The sequence below is a fragment of the Rhizomucor pusillus genome, assembly GCF_041956525.1.
Source record: "Rhizomucor pusillus strain CBS 183.67 unplaced genomic scaffold VTP01scaffold_2, whole genome shotgun sequence".
Classification (NCBI taxonomy): Eukaryota; Fungi; Mucoromycota; class Mucoromycetes; order Mucorales; family Lichtheimiaceae; genus Rhizomucor; species Rhizomucor pusillus.
In genome coordinates this window covers 931,035-944,513 of record NW_027192144.1, presented here as the reverse complement: position 1 = coordinate 944,513, position 13,479 = coordinate 931,035, and the positions used below count along the sequence as shown (strand labels likewise).

Genomic DNA, 13,479 nt, shown 5'->3' with positions numbered 1-13,479 from the left:
TTCAATAATGACGGACTAGCCATAATTGTCAGATCGACTTTTGTACAACAGATATTTAAATATGTAGCCGATTCGACTATTGTTCTTACACACCACTTGCAACACCAGCACGATGTGGAATGTTTGCGATATTCTTCACGGACGTAACCTTGTTATTGCTATAAACGTTGCTTGCGGTCTCAGTATCTTCGCTTTTGGTGCAAGTATCAATATGCATTTTTTACTGATTGCTTGCTAACAGTAAAGGATGTCACTTTTACATTTAGTATGATCAAGGTAAATCTGAATAACTTAAGATCATACAGAGTATACTGAAACTTTAGAAGGTCTCATGGCCTCGGTCAACAGCTCTCCTGACTACATCCGAACGATGGGCATAGAGAACGACGAAACTACACGAGGCGGTATAGTAGCATCTTACTACTGTGGATCTCTTTTCGGATCATTTATCGGCGGCTGGAGCGGTGACAAATTTGGTCGTATCAAGACAGTTGTTCTTGGCTGCATATGGGGCATAGTCGGCGCTACGCTGCAGACAGCTGCCATGAACACGCCCTGGATGATATGCTCACGTATCATTACAGGAGTTGCAACTGGATACCTGCAAGTATCGCGTATATACACACGTAGTTTTTTTAATCATTTACTCAAATACTAACATACGTTTAAAAATGGTATGAATACTACATAGGAACACTATAGTTCCCGTTTGGAGTGCAGAAACTTCACATCATACATCGCGCGGTATGATGATTGCCGTGGAGTTCACTCTCAATATCTTTGGCGTTGTCGTAGCCGTAAGTTTATTTATCTCTCGAACAGGTTTTGACGTGTATCCTTCCTCTGATCTGATCACAACAGTACTGGCTTGGATTCGCTATGCGTTTTACCGAGGGCGCTGTGCGGTGGCGATTCCCAGTTGCTTTCCAAATGCTTCCACAAATTATCTTGATGATCATGGTTATCTTCTTTCCTGAATCTCCACGCTGGCTTATCAAGAACGGTCGTGAAAAAGAGGCCATGAGGGTCCTGGGTGCGCTTCGCGGACAAGGCGACCCGATGCATCCTGAAGCTCTCCGTGAAGCTCAAGAAATTAAAGAGACGCTCAAGATGGAGCAAGAATTAGGTGGCGAGCCGAGTTTCTGGAACATGGTGGCTGAAAAGGATGACTCGAATATCCCACGTCGCGTCCATCTGACAGTTTGGCTTCAGATCATGCAACAGCTTGTAGGCATTGGCGTTGTAAGTGATATTTAGATTGGCGATCTCTCTATTATCTCATTATTATTGAACCGGTTTTTTGCTTTCCATTCGTACTCTTGTAGATCACCATCTACGCTCCTGATGTTTTTGCCACCGCTCAATTCTCCCAGTTCTTGTCCCAGCTGCTCTCAGGTGTCAACAATATCTCGTACATGTTCAGCACTCTCGTTGCCGTATTCACGCTTGACCGCTGGGGACGCCGCTTTACACTCTTCTACGGTGCCGTCGGCCAAGGCATCGCGTTGGTTATGATCGCTATCTTTACCAAACCAGAGATCATCCAGCAAAACGTCACTGTAAGTACATAGTAAATATTCCAGGGTGGGATTATCTACAATAGCTAACATTGAACTGCGACGTCGCAGGGCTTCGGTATCGGTACAACGGTGTTTATCTTCCTTTACACGGCATTCTTCGGTATGACGTGGCTGACGGTTACTTGGCTTTACCCAGTAAGTTGTTGTGAACAATTTAGCATGAAATCATCTCTGTTGGACTCACCGACGACGAACGCTAAAGGTCGAAATCTATCCACTTCGAGTACGTGCCCGCGGAGGTGCCTGGAGTACCATCGGATGGTCCATCGGAAACGGCCTTGTCACGTTATCCACACCGCCACTTTTAGAGAGCATCGGCTGGGCGACCTTCTTGCTGTACGCCGGATTCAACTTTGCCACTATCCCGATCATTTGGGCACTGTACCCGGAAACCACGAACATGACCTTGGAAGAATTAGACGTCATCTTCTCCACTCGTTCGCTGCTCATACGCAGAGCTGAAAAGGAGCTCAGGACTAGGGGCATCGACCCCAAGCACCCTCTTAAGCATTTGCAAGAAGGAAATGATCAGAAAACAGAAAAGACGATTTCCACTCGTGAAGCGCAAAATACGGTCACCACCCAGTAGAATTTTCTAAACTTGTTTCACTTGTATCCTTTTTAACTTTCATTTTCATAATATCAAGAGAGATTGGCGTTGCTACGGAGCGTGTGTTTTATTAGTATGGGTAACATGTAGACCTTCATCCTCTATGTTGCGAGCCAGTTGGTCTATTTGCTCGAGCACCTGTTGGCGCCATTCTTGATTAATCAAGAATTCGCCGTGGCTCAGATTACGCATTAAACGACTATCAACCCCTCGATTCACCAAATAGGTATGGATTGCAGTGCTATCAACGATAATATCCCGTTCAGACAGAAACACTGTAGCGTTGGAAAGGGGACTAGTCGGCTCGACTTTGCATGGTAACTTGGGAGGGTCTTCTGAGCCAGCAGGATACACGATAAAGATGGTTCTGTACCATTGGAAATGTCGGCTAATGTAATGATTGATGAATAGCTCGCGAGATGCAAAGTAGTGGATAAAGTACTAGAATAATAGCAATTTAGATGCAGTCAATATATTTTTCTCTCTCTCTTTTCTTACCTCCATTGGTTGTTTAGGCACTCTGTGGAGCATGTTGAACGCCACATGATGATAGTTGAGTAGGAAACAAATTGGATCAACCATTACAAGACCTCCAATGCGCTTGGGCGCAAAGGTAGCTAGCCAGCTTGCCACTGCGGTGCCAAAGGAATGTGCCACAAAAATCGCATGATTGTACCCCTGAGACGTCAACATACTATCAATCTCTGAGGCAGTCTCCTCCGGCGTAGGAACCTATTGTGGAGTAAGCTATTTAATCAGCGTTGTTCTTCCTCATGCATTTTTCAACTATAATTACATGCTCAACAAGTCTCATCGAGACGTAGGGTATCTCAACCAAGAAGACGGGCCGATCCAGCTTGGTAACTCGATAGATCAAGTCCACGTAAAATAAGAGTCCCATTCCTATCCCGTGGACAAACACCACCGGGGTTGCTTTGCGACCCTGCTTGCGATACCAAAAGTTCAAATGCTGATATGTCGACGATGTTGTGTCTATCCCATTGCTGCACGGCCATAACGCGCGTTCCCATCGATGCAAGGTTGCAAAGATACCGCCCCAGGCAGCATCGGGTGCAGACGTCGTGTGGTATTCAAAATGCAACCACCACCGCAAAAACACAATGTTGAAAAGCCAGGTCAGACCATAGTTGAATGCATAGAACAGGAATGGACGGTGGATCGACTCGACTGGGTCTAAACTTGGCCGTATGCACCTTATTTTTGGATTGTGACCAAGAGGGAAGCGCATGCCGTATCTGTGCTCTGCATTGCTGATCATCCACTCAAGTTCCGCTGCCCAGACAGGGTTGCTACGCACAATTTCCAAGCTGTCGACCCAAAATGCCCACGCGAACCTGGGCATTGACAAATCGTTCGTGAGCATCAACTCTTTACCAGCACTTGTTTATTATTTACCAGGTTGCAACATTGTCCCTGTGGATATCTGAAAAGTCTGGATTTTCGCGATGAGGTGAATCGGCGACGTAGAACCAGCCAGCAAACCATTTACGTGGTTCATGGACCGTATGGAAACAGTTCCAGTACAAGGACTGTCTCTCAGCCCGTGACATGAGCTTTGCTGGTTTGCGTTGCTGTTGCAATCGCTGCTTTGTCAAGTATGCATGGTACCAGAAACAGAGCTCCAAAAGACACCAGACCGCGACTATCATGGCACGGGTTGCAGATATGTCTATCCATTCAACATGCATATGTAGCTACAGTAAGCATCAGGTTCATATATATGAAAAAACCAAGGGTATTAAGATAGAAAAGGAGAAATCTATGATCGGTCATGCATCAGTTGCACAGACTTCGTAACCTTGCACGCAGAGAGTCCAGCTCTGGCACAGGACGGTCAAAATGTCGCTATCGTTACGTATGCGTCAGAAACAAGAAAATGCGCTTCTACGTATTTCTCTATACTTACATTCAATTGAGAGGAAACCCGCGGCACAATGTTATCCAGCACGAATCCGACGTTCATGACAGCAATTGAACGCTTGCACAAAGTCATTATCATGCAAACGTAAATACACTCGCAGTAATTCCGTTTACCTGTCCTTTACTGTGCTCGACCATAGTGCGCAGATAATGTTCTGTCACGCGTGAAATGCTTCGTACAACGGTTTCATACAACTATAGGATCTTTAGCTGTCACCCTCCTGAGACCCCTACTGCTCCATAAATATCGTACCTGTAATTTTGTGATAAGGCAAATATCACCGACAAATCTCACCAGCATATTGTAAAAATTCACAACGCTTGAACTCACTCTAACATCGTTGCCTAAAACATCAAATGTCAGTCTCAAGTGTTCGTAGATGGCTTTCTTTTGCGCATTATGTATACTTGCCTAGATTCTGGCTAGAAACCATCCTGAAATCATCATTTTTGACAAATTTGGTAGAATTATCATTGCATCTTTTTTCATATGTCATGATGGTCTCCCGGATGTTATCCAAAAAGAAATCTTCCAGTAAGAATTTGAGATCCAAACCGACTTTTCTCAGCTAGATAATATTTTAGGCAAATTATTCCAAACTAGGAGGATTTTATTACTGTCTTACCACCGCACACTGATCAACTGTTGACTTGAAGCAGTCGGCTATAACTTGGCAGTTAAGCTGGCTGTGGTTGAACACTTGGCGTTTGTAGATCTCGGCAAACGTTTCAGTTTGTTCTCTAACCCAGGTGATGAAACGCGAGGCCATTTCGTTTTGCTTGAACGAGTCGCGGTACCACTCGCAAGTATTTCGGATCAAAGTAAATACAACAAGTGCAAGCTCATTAATGTATGTAACGCTGTCACCCTCGAACGTCAACTGTCTGTTTGTGATAAAGACTGATAAGTTTTTCTATCCCATGCCAAGTGATTGCAAAAGAGGTTACCTGATCCGCTTTTTGATGATTTTTGAACGGGTGCTCAGGAACACTTCGCGGGCCTTCGTAACTCGGATCATCAGCTTATTGTGTATCCAATGTCAAACGCGCAAGGCATACCTCCTCTCCCTTGTCAAGACGTAACAGCCAATTAACAAGCCGTTGAAACTGTAACTTTGTCAATAGGGTATTTCCAAGATCATGACTGATACAACTTGACAGTGAATTTGTGTAATACTGCAGTTGTGTGCGAGATTCTTGAATTAATGGCACGTTTCTAGGGTATGTAGCCAATACATTTTGCGCTATTTTTTTCCTTGCCATTAGCAACAGATCCAGATAACAGCAAAATATATCGTACCTTTTTCGATGAGAGTGACTGCATTCTCAAACTGTCTCAGCGCGATAGCAACTTCCAGCTCGTCAGGAAGCTGAGCAAGCCATTCGCTGTCTTTTGGTTTCATTTGTACATCCTGGCTATCTCCGTTGCGCGCATCGCGTCCAGAGGACCCCTTTCTGGGCTGGTCCTCATGCTGGTCGTCCTGGTCATCCATGACACGTTTGTATGCCATCAACAGCGGCATCTTATCCTCGGCCCGTTCAGATCGGAACATGTACGTATTTGGGTACACGGAAATTTTGACAGCATTCATCAAATCTGGACCAAGAGTTAATTAGTTAGTCGATCCACACAACCGTCTGCATGTTTGTAACTCACTAGGTGTATCTTTTAGATCCGTGATCGACAGGTCCTGTAAACTCCAGCAGCATTCAGCAAACAGCTTATACTTTGCCGACGCAGATCTTTTCTTTCGCGAGGCCACAAGCAGGCAATCGTTCAATAAAAACAGATGGACCGCTTGTCTCGGCTGCAGTGTTTTGGGGTTGAGTTCAAGGAAATTGACACATTCCCGAATGATATGTCGACCGGGCGCATAAGGTACAAAGCGCTGTGATCCTTCCACGTTATCCCACAATGCAGTGATCTGTGCTCTGTAGATACTCTGCAAATCTGTTCCTTTCATATCGTTCCGCTTGTTGCGCTGGGACATGCCGCGATGATCTAGCTCAGCTTCAAAGATGAGCTGTTAGCGGAAGAAGAATTGAAAACTTCATCTCCGTATCCGTACCAGTTATCATCGACGATGAGGAAGAGGAGACGTCGTCCTGCATGCCCGAGTCCTCCAGCAGACTGTCCCATATACTACGCAGTTCATTCAAATATCCTTTTAGCTGAAGAACGTCAGCATCCAGATTGGACACCTCTTTGGATATCTGGACAAATTCAGTATAGTTGCGGTAAACATTGCGTTGAAGATCTCCTCCAATGGTCTGTTTTGCGTCGGCTAGAGAATGATGGAAAGATCGGATGCCTTCTTCGTTCGTATCCGTCAGCGACCTTTGCACAACTGTTGTCGAAAACGGTCAATTAGTGACATAATCTTTTCCAAACCATTCGGTGTTGAACCTTACACTCTTCAGGATTCATATTGTCATCCGCAAATCGATGGAGATCGAGAGCGACAGGTCCTGACGCGAGTGGGAAATTGGTCTGTCCAGGTGCGGCAGCAGCTGTACGCGTTGCTGTGGTCAAGGTGGATTTCGGCGTTGATGAAGCTGATGACGAGCCACTGCCTTTCGACAAAGCAGCCTTGAAAGGACTGCGATCCTTGTCTCTTCTTCTGACAGCATCAAACCCTGCCTTTTTTCTGATCGTCCCTGTAGGAATCATTATGCAACAAAGGGAAATTTTCCATGTACAATTCGGAGTACCACTTCAGGCGACCATTTTGAACTCCATGCGGGAATCAAGACAGCTTTAGGGTACCGCGAGCGCTGGATTAAAAAGTCAGGAGACCGTTACTCTCCAAACTCTCTCTTTTAACCTGAGCCTTCACCATCGCTGTACAGCGTTAGCATCTGCGTCATGATCAGCATCTTCTTTCCGAAGTCGAAGCAAGTTTCCTTTGGGCGGTCTTTTTGAGTATAGTCTTCAAAGACACGGCGGACGAGGAGCTGGGTATGACCACGGCCACTTAAAGTTTATTACTTATTATCGCTATGCATAGAGCGCTGGGGACTTGCTGGACTTGACAGGACCCTCGGTGTTAACTAACTCTCGACTGCGAGAGCATACCAATCCTTGGGTGAGGATCAGCGTCGATTGCTGCGAGAAAAACGCGAAGAACTGGTTAGGAAGGGACGGACGCTTCCCGAGGACCCCATTGAACGGCAACGCATTGGAGCAGCAATGATGCGCGCATCCAAGGCCAACATCCAAAAAATAAGTGATGTATTGGAAACAGAAATGATCTTAGGCTCTGCATCGAGAAAAGAAGAAGATAAGCAGCTTATGGATATGTTTGCCTCCTCGGGTATGTGACTCTGTAATATATGCAAAACGCCTCAAGTTTCTTATGCTGCTCTTATGTAGGTGCCGCAGCGTATGCTTTCAACAAGATGGGCGGCATGAGCACATTTATGCAATATTTTAGAAGCAATATTTTAGAAGCAATATTTGTCCATTTTTCTGCAATGCATTAATCTACCTAATTAGAATTCAACGATGCTTCCCGAGGTAAGAAGGGACTTGATTCACTTCTACAGGTATACATTTGAGTGTAATCTCTAACTCGAAAATAGTGATTCCGGAGGAACCAAAGCTTAGCCGAGAGCTAACTTTGCGTCGCCATAAAGTCTCTGAAAAGATGAGGAATCTATATGGTGAGAATATCCATGATAGCACTCTAACAGAACCAACAAAGTGATTATTAGTGAGCAAGACTGGAAGGTGAAGACCGTTGAATACGTTCCCATGGAAGAAATTCCGTAAGGTTGTTCTTGAGGACAACAGTATACGGTACCGGAACGATGCTGATAAGTATGAACTTATTGGCTTTGATTTTGGTACGGAAATAGGGATGAAACCTGCAGACCTCGGACCAAAACTTCCTGACCTAGAGGCAGCGCTGGAGGCAGGCACAGTCGACTTTATACCATTCAATCAATAATGAAACTTTATATCATGCATCAAAGACAACGAAAAAAATAAATGCAGATGCTTTTACTCTGATAAATGGGAGAGGATTCAAGATGTGAGATAGGATCAGGTACACCGCTTCCTGAACCGATGTGATAGATATTTCTTCAAATAACCGCATGAAATCTATATGCATTGAGACGAAGCAGTAAATGAAAAGTAAACAGTGGGACCAGTATAATATCGTGAGATCAATGGTAAGTATCTAATTCAATAGGATTGAGTCGATCGTGGTTTATTGTTTGATTCTAGCTTAGTTTCTTTTCATTCTATTTCAATTGCAGAAACGACCAACTTGTAGCTACTAAGTTGTACTTGTTTGATCCAATGATACTTCTGGTAAAAAATCATGCTCTTGCTTGTTATCCTTTGGGGATTCTATTGTGATTCATGAGACGATATTACTTGTGACTAGAAGATGTTCGCAACTGTGAATCTATCCATAATCTGCGTATACGAGCACATGCATGTTACCACTCGAAAAGGAACACGGGAGCTACGGTTGCTTTCACATGTACTTTTTCGATAGCACTGTGCAGCTTGGGAACGCATGGATGCTTTCTAAAATTATTCTATATTAGCTGGCTACTGAAAATGTAGCAAATTTCAAACGAAATTACACAAGAGAACCAGCGGTGCGCAACCCCACCCCCAACCATCCACGTTGCCGAGGCACATGGATGTCACCATCACCAAAGTACAACTTCACACGCTGATTCCACCCGCTTGGATTTTTTTCAATACACGTGAGGACATAAATAATACGTTAATGCTCATCAATTTTAAATCCAGGAGCCTCTGGTAGATCTTCCATCTTTTCACGGGCCTGCATTTTTTGGCATGGAAGAGATGCATTTGATCGGCCATAATATTGCTCGTCGCCGGACACCGTCTTAAAATTAAAATCATTTTACTGTATAACCATAGTTTAAGTCGACAGTATAGCTTGAAAATTTAAAACTTTTTAATATCCCCACCTCGAATCCATTAAAGACAACCCAGTTAACTACAATACTCTTAACACAAGCTTCTTAGCTTCTCTCATAACTAGTTCCAAGATATGACATATATAACTTGTGTTTGCCTTATTTTAGCTTACTACTTTTCAGAACCTCTCTAACTCTCTTACTTTTAACAAGTCCTTTGCCCATTTGGCACATTATCTAATTTACTTCACACATTTGCGCTCATCTCTCTCAACTCGACAAACAACTTAAGCCTATTGGCTTACAATAAATTTTACACGCCAAGTCGCAGCAACAGCAAGATGAAAAGATGGACAGCAGCATCGCGGAAAGGTTAAATTGCTTAAAGCCATTCCTAGCTTTTGCAGTTTTCGGATCAAAAAAAAAGTATACAGTTTCATCAGATCAATGCACACACGCACACACACAGAGTTCACATTCGGGAGGATAAAAAAGACTATGAAGAAGAGAAGAGAGAAAAAAATAAAGTAATAGACTATGACTTCCGGGCAGATGCTGTGTTAGAGTTAGTCGTAGTGTGGGTAGGTGAGGTATTGGGCGGGGTAACAGTCTGTAGACGACGGATTTTGTCATCCTCGTTGTGGTGGTCCTAGCGATAGAGTGACAATCAAAGGTTGGTAAGCACGGCATCCAAGCTGGCTAGGCTCGCTTCTCGACTCAGTCGCTGTTGCCTGTGTCCATTCTCCAATTTTCCTTCCAAACCTACCACGGGACTCGTGCTGCGTACTGGACTCGGAGGCAAGCCTACAGCCTGCGATTTCAAGCTGTGGCTCGATGAAGTAGGTGTAGTAGGCACGCTGTTCATTCTCTGCTGCTGATGATGACTGTATTCGAGAAGCTCGGCTTGCGATAGCCTGACTGATAGTCGATGGTGATGGTTGCTGCTGTTTGCAGCGGCTGCAGCTCCCGTTAAAGAAGAAGGTGAGCCTGGTGGTTTGGCGCCGCTGTGAACATTGATGGGAGTCAACGAACGTCCAGAACGAAACGATCTAACAGATCCAGGTCTCGATGGTACCCGTGGGTGATTTGACAGGTTATGCTCGGCCAGGAACTGCTCCAAAAAGTCGACTATCAGTGGTTCTTTCATCGCTGACAATTTGTATTCCTCAAAGGACTAGAAAGGTCACGAGGCACACAACGTGAGCATCATCTCATCATCATCAACGACAAGCATAAATCCTGTTATATTATTTCTTACCAATTTCCCATCATTGTCGACATCCAAATCATCAAACATTCTTGCAACCATAGCTTTAATTTCGTTTGTTTCGTCTTCCTCCGAGAATGTGTGCGACTATTGTTCAAGGTTATATCAGCATTTAGGTTGCTGCATCATGCCGCTGTGTCATGCATCGTTTGTTTACCAGCTGCAGCATCACTCGCTCGAGCTCAGGTTTTGTTAGATATCCGTCGTGATCCACGTCGTACAGTTTGAAGGAGACTGCGTGATTTACAAAACGTCAAACGGGCGGCACAGTAGGGGCGGGCAGATAGAGACGGAAAACTTACGTGCTAATCGTTCTTCAGGGGTGCCTTTTATGAAAACGCTGAGGCCATCCACAAACTCGCTTTTCAAGTATATCAGTGCATCAGGTAACAAAGCGTTATGTAAAATGGTTTACATCATACCCAAAGTCGATACACTTGTTGTTGTCAACGTCAAAGGCAGCGTAAAGGCGTTTCAAGAATACGTCGTCGTTTGGTGATACGGAGGGAACGTACTTTCGGACAGTCTATATACGCGACGGTTTGCATCTGTGTCGAAAAGGGGATTGACCATCTGTTCATACCTCTCGAAACACATCTTCGGTGATGCTGCTACTGTCAGAGTGCCTGGCTGCAGACGCTTCCAAGTTATGCCGAAGATGTCGAATCTCTTTCGGGGAGACTGGAGAATACACGCTCGGAAAATCAGCTACGTAAAGTGGCATGTCAATCTACGAGGAAGCTTACAGTGGGTTTTTCGAGCAAGTGCTCGATTTTCTTTGCTTTTGGCCTGACCCATGGTGGGAAGGGTTTTTGGAACCAATTGTTCGCTCTCGCAGGCAACCTCAATGGCGCGGAGATCCAAGGGGTGCGATCGCTGCTACAGGTTTTTTGAATTCATATTCGCGCCTGAAAATCAGAGAAAATTTATGGATATTACTTCGTTATATTTTGGACAGACAATGTCATCGAAATGAACGATAGGACCGAGGCCGTTCTTTTTATAATCACTTCATTCCTCTGCCTTACAATATATAAGACAGCTAAATGGAACCGAGAAATCTCGCTAACTGCATGAATAGTTATGGAAGGAAGCCTTTTGCCCCAAGAGAACCAATTTGAGATTGAGATCACGAGATCCATCCTTCCTTGCCGAATACGACCATCGATTAAGGCGTTCATGCTGCCGATGATATGAACCATCGTCTAATGATCCCTTGGCAGGATATTTAGATAATTCGACCAGGGACACATCTTGGATTTTGCATTATCTTAGCTATTTGGCAAGCGCGAAAAGATAGCAATCTACATTTTTCGAAAACCTGCTGAACTAATGGTAAGTCGTAACCGTAGCAACATTCCACATTTACTCGCTGAGTTGAGCTTTCGTCGTTCTGCCTTTGATAACCGTTTATATTCTGGTCAGCAATCAAACACACTTTGAATATGCTCTCGAACGAAAAAAGAAAAAGAATATAATAATCGTCCTACGAGTTGTTTGCTTTCCAACCGTGCTGGCTAGTGACTCATCAAGCCTTGTTTCGATCCTCTGTCATGCTATCTCGATATCAATCCGCTTCTAAGCTATCTTGCTCATAATTCAGATTTCTGTTGTAAACTACAACCATCGGATTAACTAATATAGACAAGTGCAACTTGAAAGATTATCCCAAAAACGTGCTGGCAGATAGAAATCGACCAGTCCGGATTTGCAGATAAGCATCCAAAAGCCTTTTGCTGTATATTACTGTGCCTCTTGTCCGTTTCTTCTTCTTCAAGCTTACCCGCATATATACCACTTGCTGTCTTCCGTATGTCTGACAGAATAAATAATCGTGTACATGACAAATAAGACACCACCTGTCAAAACAAGGAAGTAACTTAAGAGGATTGAAAACCTGGTACCTCAATATACTGCTTATTTTGATGTCTTTACTCATAGCTAATCAACAGCACAACTCTACACACTACTCTAATGGAACGACTTTCGATCCTGAGTTCTGATCGTAACTTGAGGGCATCAAGCGTAAACAAGGGAACTCAGAGAGAGCGATATGAAGACTATTTTGAAGTTTATGTGTCGCAAATGTAAACCTTCTTGGCTGCAAACCTGGATCTGAAGACTCATAAATTGGAACATGGAAAGGTATGTAGGCGTACTCATGTCAATCCTTCACAAACCCCTAAAGCGCATTAATACCATTCATACTCGTTTAATGCTGTCTTGGGCCCCGCAAGGAACTGAAACCATAAAACAAAGGGAATTGTCAGTTACGGGCCCGTGTCATCTATGACTCGTTTTCCTCTTCTTTCCTCTTCTTTCCTGTTTTCTGTTTTGCTTTACGCAAGATGGAAGGACTGAAAATACCACGTTTTATTCTTTCATTGAACTGTTTTCTGCTCTCCTAGTCTCGCTAAGCATACCTATCTATCATCCATTACTGCTCTTAGCTTTCAAAAAGGCAAAAAAGAAGTAGTTGAAAGAAGCTGCAGAAGGTAGGTGTGAGCAGAGTCCAAAGGGGCACAAGGCAATCTTTTATTGATATATGTCACCCACAGTTATTTGCAAGCACTGTGACGAAAAAGACCACAAGATGAAGACCAATAGAAAGTGCAAGCTTTATACCGAAAGTGGCAAAAGTGAGCACGTTTACGGCACGATCATTCATACCTCGAATTAACGATGTGCTAGTTGGCAAGAAAAGGAAACAAACAGATATAGAAATACGCTTCAAACTACATATAGCAATATGATCGTCGAACACTTCCAGGACAGAGTGGAAAAATTCGCCATATTCAAGCTCCAAAGAGTTATACCAGTAAGGCTACAAAAGCGTTGCGTCTCATGATAAGCATCTATGTTAACTGTTAACCTGTAAAGAATATATCGAGCAATCTTGCACGTAATTAGCTAACGAGTATATTTACGAGGATCTTGCCGGAGGCAATCCCACAATACCGGAGGAGCTACCAGAAGACTGTGATCTCGACATTATCTTAGCGATACATACCATACAAATCTCGCTAAAAGACTATATTCCTGAACCATGCACAACAACTGAAATGGTGGCAAATCCTGGAAGGTTCATTCTTGCGTTGTGTTTTATACTATCGCAGTATATACTGGAGCACGAGCAGGGAAACGAGAAGACCTGCAAGACTTTGCCAAAATTATTT

General features: G+C 43.9%; 5 protein-coding genes across 5 annotated transcripts; 2 read left to right on the top strand and 3 right to left on the bottom strand.

Moving 5' to 3' along the window:
- Nucleotides 1-112: 112 nt before the first annotated feature.
- Nucleotides 113-2,169, top strand: VTP01DRAFT_4461 (uncharacterized protein; the record flags this gene model as incomplete). Its single annotated transcript, XM_069383145.1, has 7 exons — nt 113-203; nt 306-603; nt 692-797; nt 862-1,242; nt 1,326-1,559; nt 1,629-1,715; nt 1,783-2,169. The coding sequence occupies 7 exons, from the start codon at nt 113-115 to the stop codon at nt 2,167-2,169; spliced, it is 1,584 nt and encodes a 527-aa protein (XP_069243875.1).
- Nucleotides 2,170-2,241: 72 nt separating this feature from the next.
- On the bottom strand, nt 2,242-3,860 carry VTP01DRAFT_4460 (uncharacterized protein; the record flags this gene model as incomplete). The annotated part of the gene is made up of 4 exons (XM_069383144.1): nt 2,242-2,631; nt 2,689-2,922; nt 2,987-3,545; nt 3,607-3,860. 4 exons carry the CDS (start codon nt 3,858-3,860, stop codon nt 2,242-2,244), a joined length of 1,437 nt encoding a protein of 478 aa, XP_069243874.1.
- A 127-nt stretch (nt 3,861-3,987) lies between these two features.
- Nucleotides 3,988-6,802, bottom strand: VTP01DRAFT_4459 (uncharacterized protein; the record flags this gene model as incomplete). The annotated part of the gene is made up of 12 exons (XM_069383142.1): nt 3,988-4,056; nt 4,118-4,189; nt 4,246-4,326; nt 4,385-4,476; nt 4,544-4,700; nt 4,758-5,016; nt 5,080-5,132; nt 5,191-5,375; nt 5,432-5,728; nt 5,789-6,142; nt 6,201-6,479; nt 6,544-6,802. The coding sequence occupies 12 exons, from the start codon at nt 6,800-6,802 to the stop codon at nt 3,988-3,990; spliced, it is 2,157 nt and encodes a 718-aa protein (XP_069243873.1).
- A 195-nt stretch (nt 6,803-6,997) lies between these two features.
- Nucleotides 6,998-8,081, top strand: VTP01DRAFT_4458 (uncharacterized protein; the record flags this gene model as incomplete). The annotated part of the gene is made up of 7 exons (XM_069383141.1): nt 6,998-7,026; nt 7,201-7,445; nt 7,505-7,567; nt 7,628-7,648; nt 7,714-7,794; nt 7,846-7,861; nt 7,925-8,081. The coding sequence occupies 7 exons, from the start codon at nt 6,998-7,000 to the stop codon at nt 8,079-8,081; spliced, it is 612 nt and encodes a 203-aa protein (XP_069243872.1).
- A 1,622-nt stretch (nt 8,082-9,703) lies between these two features.
- On the bottom strand, nt 9,704-11,101 carry VTP01DRAFT_4457 (uncharacterized protein; the record flags this gene model as incomplete). The annotated part of the gene is made up of 7 exons (XM_069383140.1): nt 9,704-10,210; nt 10,295-10,390; nt 10,461-10,537; nt 10,606-10,664; nt 10,726-10,829; nt 10,887-10,984; nt 11,050-11,101. The coding sequence occupies 7 exons, from the start codon at nt 11,099-11,101 to the stop codon at nt 9,704-9,706; spliced, it is 993 nt and encodes a 330-aa protein (XP_069243871.1).
- Between the last annotated feature and the right edge of the window lie 2,378 nt (nt 11,102-13,479).